Consider the following 5,899-nt stretch of genomic DNA (forward strand, 5'->3'; position numbering starts at 1 on the left):
GCGCGTGGGTCGACGGAATGGACAGCTTATCGGCACAAAATTGATCAGAATTGAGTTTCTGAATGGTCTGGGTAGGTGGTGAGTGTAAGGGATCAATGAATTTAGATGATAATGATGAAAAGATTTCGGAGGCTTAGAGGATTTTTTGAAAAGCAAATTTTGAAACCCTAAGTTGATGGTTTAGGGCATGTTAATCTCGAACCTGGATAATGGGATGTTTGATTTCGAATTTTGGGACTTTTTGGATGGCTCTGATACCATGTAATCAGAGAAGAATTGGAGAAAAAGGTTATGTTTACTTATTCATTGTTCATGGGTATTTATACACCTACATTACATAACGTATAAGCAAAGTATTGACTACGTAATATTCTCCTAATTACTACATAATATTCTACGTAATATTCTCCTAATTACTGCATAATATTCACATTATCTGTAACAACATTTAATGAAAACTTGCCAATTGCATAATGAATGACATATCAAATATTACCATTTAAAGTTAATGCACTTTAATTACTATATTTAAGAAAAAAAAATATAATATAAAAAATATTAATACTATCAAAGATCATTAGATATTGTGCAAAATAAATGCAGTTCATTAACATCCAAATACCGAATTTGATACCGAATTTTTAGCTTTAAATACCAAATACAAGTTGTAACTTACAACAATACCAAAATATGTACTCAAAATATGTACTCAAGCGTAATAAATAAGAGCAAATATAAACAACTAAATAAAAGTAATTGATTTTTTTAATACTAAACCACCTTAAAAGCATAAACCAAACAATTGAACAACCAATGAAACCGTCACTTTTACAAATAAACTCATAAAAATTATTATAGGTATTTAACCCAAAACATTATTATACATATAACTCCAACAGAAAAATAAATACCAATACATATAAATTCGTACTAAATCTATAGATATTATATAGAATATATTTTTGAAGTTTAAAAATTCAATATATATATATATATATATATATAATTATGTATTATCATTTTAATATATTAGGCAACATTATTTCCGTTCGGTTTTCAATCGGTACGTCGATTTTTCATCGAAAAAAGCATTTTATTTACCTTTTTCACATTTTTCCGTTCGATTTTCCGTTAGCATATTGATTTTTCGTAATTCAAGAGGCTTGAAACGGTATCGAAAACGGTATTTAAATCTTTTATTTAAACTATAATGAGAACTTTTTTTTTTCATTCATGTCATTTCATTATTACTTTTGCGTGCAGTAGATATTAATTTCTCACCGTCGGAATTCTGAAATAAACAAAAACAAGAAAAGAAGAGTGAAAAGCAGTTAAATAAAATGTATTTTGGGGGTGAAGTGAAGGACAATAATTGAGTTATTGAGGTATCTTCGATAGTGACAGCAAGAGTTGTGGTGGAAAGCCATTTGGCTCTCCATTGAAGGATAACATTTCAAAAACAGCGAGAACGAAAAGATAAATATCTTGAGACGATTGTTTGTACTTATCCAGTTATCCTCTCATTAACATTCTTGATTTTGAAATTTTTTTTATCCCTTTCAACTCAATTAAAAAAGTATACGTTCTATTTTTTTGGACATGTTAATACCCAACATGTATAACCATTCACATATATCTTGTTCTTTAGTCATTGCACTTGCTCTTTAGAATAAATCACTGTTAAACATAATCCATTAATTGTTTTTTTTTTCCAAAAATCAAGATAAGAGAAACTTGACCTCCAGTTGGATTCCATGAAACCAATTCAGATCCCTCCGTTTAGGTTGAATAGTTTTTTAAGATCCAAAAAGAGGTTGAAATTGACGTGACAAAAAGATGAGAATAAACATAAAAGCTGTTTCATAAAACATTGAATGGGGTCTTGATAGATGGATCATATTGCATGAAAAAAAAAAAAAAAAAAAATTAGGAATTGATTGGCCTTTTCATCATCCTTCTCTGCCCAATAACACATCTCTATATCTCATGCAAAACAGAACTGAAAAGAAAATATTTTCTTTCTTTTTTAATAACAAAGACAATGAAAGAACAGATGCAACAATAATTACAAAAGTAAAACAAAAGAGTACGCTATCAAACAAAACACACCATGTGAACAATAAAAACAACGGGACAATCAATACAGCCATTCGTCACGCAGAGGTCGGAGTATCTCCAGCGACGGCGTAGGTGAAGACGATATCCTTGAGAGCCGGTCGGAGCTCCTTGGCACAGAAATGATTATACTCGAACGTATCTCCACTATCCTTCTTGACCTCGACGACAAGAAACTCCGGAGCCACCGCGAAGATCTCGGCATCGATGGCGAGCTTCCCTTTCCTCCCACTCTCCATCCCTGTCAGCCTGACTCTGGATTCGCTCTTCTTGACGCTGAAGCCTCCGCCACCGGCCTTACTGCACACGGCGGCCTCTTCCAGTCTGGATATCACTACGCTCGCCGGTCCCCTAGCCGCGAATCTCATCTCCTCTCTGTCCTCCCTCCGCCTCACCTCGAACAGCGGTGAGAGATCGAACCCTTCCGAGAGAGAGATGATGTGGAACGCGTTAAGAGTCTCTGTCTTGCCATCGAGCCGCTGCTCCGGCAGCGGCAAGGTCGGAGCCGCGGTCTTCGGGATGTTGGTTCTGAACCACTTCGAGTCCATGATTTTGGAGGTGGAGATTCTCGTCGCCGGGTTCGGGTCGAGGAGCTTGGTGACGAGTCTCCGGGCCTCCGGGGAGAACCACGGAGGGCAGCGGAAGTCTCCACGGTGGATTTTCCGGTACATGGCAATGAGGTTGTCGTCTTGGAAGGGGAGGAATCCGGCGAGGAGGACGAAGAGGATGACGCCACAGGACCAGATGTCGGCTTTGGCGCCATCGTAGCCTCTTTTCCCGATGACCTCCGGCGCCACGTAAGCCGGAGTTCCGCACGTTGTATGGAGGAGGCCGTCCTGCCGAAGGTGATCGGAGATCGCGCTGAGGCCGAAATCGGTGACTTTGAGGTTTCCTTCTTCGTCGAGGAGGAGATTCTCCGGCTTCAGATCGCGGTGGAAGACTCCTCGGCTGTGGCAGAAATCGACGGCGGAGATCAGCTGCCGGAAGTAGGCTCTGGCGGAGTCTTCTTTGAGCTTTCCGCGGGCGACTTTGGAGAAGAGCTCGCCGCCGCGGACGAGCTCCATGGCGAAGTAGATCTTTGATTTGGACGCCATGACTTCCTGGAGATCGACTATGTTCGGATGCCGAACCATTTTCATGACCGAGATCTCGCGCTTCACTTGCTCGGACATTCCGACCTTGATCACTTTCTCCTTCGCTACGACTTTCATCGCCACGGCTTTCCCTGTGAGGAGGTTCCGAGCGTGGTATACCCTCGCGAACGTTCCGTGCCCTAGAAGCCTTCCCATCTCGTATTTCCCGTCTAGAAGAGCTCCGTTATTACTAAATTCTTTCTTCTCTCCCATTTTTCACACAAACAGAGAAAAACAAAAAAAAAAAAAAAAAAAAAAGAAAAGAAATACTGTTTGGCTCAGAGAGAATCGGTGAGAAAGATAGCGAGGGATTCGACGACAGTGATCAACCGTCCTCGACGTGTTTCCGATGGCAATTCCGGCCAGAAACGCACCGCTTGGCACGTCCGCTGAGCTCAAATGTCGTCGGCGATGCGTATCTCATCTCTCTGCATTCCCTCAGTAGGAGATTTTCACTCTCTCTCTCTTTCTTGTTTTCTCAGAGAGAATTACAGAAGAGAGAAGGAAATGAAACTGACTTTGGGGTTTTTGTTTTCTACTTTTCTTTTCTCTTTCTGGGTTTGAGCTTTTTTCCTTCTGGGATTGTGCTTGGGAAATTGGGTGTTTATATAGCGTGGTTACGATTTATATTTACGGTTTTGTCCTTTCTTAGAGTTACGAGTAGGGATGGCAATTTGACCCGTTACCCGCGTTCTGGCCCGTTATCCGATTTATTCGGGTCGGGTAATACCCGTTCTTTTTGGGTAAACGGGTAAACGGGTAATATCTGTTAAGGTTTTAACGGGTCCGGGTACGGGTAACGGAATAGTCATCCCGTACCCGGTTACCCGGGACCCGACCCGTTAACTTTTAAATATTCAAAAAGATAATAAATTTTTATATGTTGCAATGAACATGATCAAATTTACAATGAAGATGATCAATTTGCAATGAAGACTTCTTTTGTATTATTTATTTATTTATTTTGAATTTTAATGTTCTTTATATTGTAGTAGCACTTTGATATTTTTCACATAAATTTTATTATTTTTAAACTTTATATTGTTGATGGATTTTTATTTTATAAACGGGTAAACGGGTCTACCCGACCCGTTACCCTTTTTTTTAAACCGGATAAACGGGTAAACGGGTCTACCCGACCCGCTACCATTTTTTTAAACCGAATAAACGGGTAACGGGTCCAATATTTTTAACCCGCTTACCCGGCGGGTATCCCCGTTACCCGGCCCGTCTCAAAATCCGGGTAAACGGGTCCGGGTAACGGGTAAAAAATTATAGCGGGTACGGGTAACGGAATAAGTGTACCCGGCTTTACCCGTACCCGTTGTCATCCCTAGTTACGAGAAAAGGTGGAAGTCTTTTTTTTTTTTTGTTTCTACTATATTTTATTCGTCCATTTTATGTTTCAGTTTTTCTTCGCCACGTTTGAAAGCGCCATTAAGACTGCATTAATGTTTTATCTTTGGTAATGTTTGATTCAATAATATATTTAGTTCATTCTTCAAGGAAACTTTGTCTTTAAAGTCGGCACTGTATTCGGTCAGACGATAGAACATTATCATCAAATTCTCTGTATTTGAAATTGTTTAACGCTTTTGGTTAAGCATTATTACGATTCGGAGTTGGAAAATAAACGAGCTTTCCATCTAAACTTATTGTTTCAGAATTGCTAACGAAAATTTTGAAAATTATGTGATGAGATGACAGAGTTGAGTAGACTAAAATTGAAAATCCATTTAGAAGTTTTTCTACATGGATTTTAACTTATATTGATTTGATTTGACCTGATTGATTATTTTACCGGAATTCATTTTATCTCTTGTCCCCACTTGTCCCTTGAGAGGGACGAGGACAATATACCTATCATAATAATAATTCAATGCTAAATATAGAAAAATTACTGTATGCAAGAGTGTGAGAGAGAGACCTAAAATGCTAAATTTGAAACGGAATACGGGAATTATTGAGGGTAAGAAGAATATCCCATTTCTTTCGACTGAAATATAATCTTGTGTGCCCGAGTCCACGGAAAGCTTAAACTTAGCATGATTCTCCACATATACTCGACACGTGGTTTATAAATGTGGACCCATAGATTCTTAATTCTTTGGCAGTGAGAGTGAGTGACATCAGCTGAGAGCCTGAACCCGAGTGCCTCATTTAAGGTGCTGGGTCCCACCAGAACATCTTTGATCTTTTATTTTTATTTTTTTTTCCAGGAAAAATTGTTGTCGCTCGAAAACAAACGACGATTTAAAATTTTAGGCAGTTCGGCCAAAGGGCAGACCAAGTGGCCGCACCCGAACCAAGTGTGGGAACTCGAAAGTCTCGAGTTGTGGTTCCTCCAGTCTGAGGCGTTCTCTGGAGAAAAAAAATGGTTGAATGAGGGGTGTTATTGTGCTTCTTTATGAGCTGCCTACGTATCTGAGCACATCAGGATCGAGTCATAACGTAGTTCAAGGCGTTGTATAGGTTGTTTGAGGCGCGGAGCCTAGAGGGTGTGTTTGACAAAGGAGGAGGAGCGCGGAAGAGTCATCGGTGACGTCTCAGGACTCTAGAATTGAGTGACCCGAGAGAGAATGTGTGTTTTCTCTTTGGAGATGAGGGAGATTCTCAGTAGAGAATTTCGGGTGCAGCCGTGTGCGTTGGAG

At 39.7% G+C, this 5,899-nt stretch overlaps 1 protein-coding gene across 1 annotated transcript; it reads right to left on the minus strand.

The window, feature by feature from the left end:
- Positions 1-2,000: 2,000 nt before the first annotated feature.
- SIP3 (SOS3-interacting protein 3) lies at positions 2,001-3,859 on the minus strand. Its single transcript, XM_089614734.1, has one exon. The coding sequence runs from the start codon at positions 3,459-3,461 to the stop codon at positions 2,154-2,156; it is 1,308 nt and encodes a 435-aa protein (XP_089470860.1). The 5' UTR covers positions 3,462-3,859; the 3' UTR covers positions 2,001-2,153.
- Between the last annotated feature and the right edge of the window lie 2,040 nt (positions 3,860-5,899).

This window comes from Urtica dioica, chromosome 5 (genome assembly GCF_054948205.1).
Source record: "Urtica dioica subsp. dioica isolate 48M chromosome 5, U.dioica_male_clone48M_v1_H2, whole genome shotgun sequence".
NCBI classification, from domain to species: Eukaryota; Viridiplantae; Streptophyta; class Magnoliopsida; order Rosales; family Urticaceae; genus Urtica; species Urtica dioica.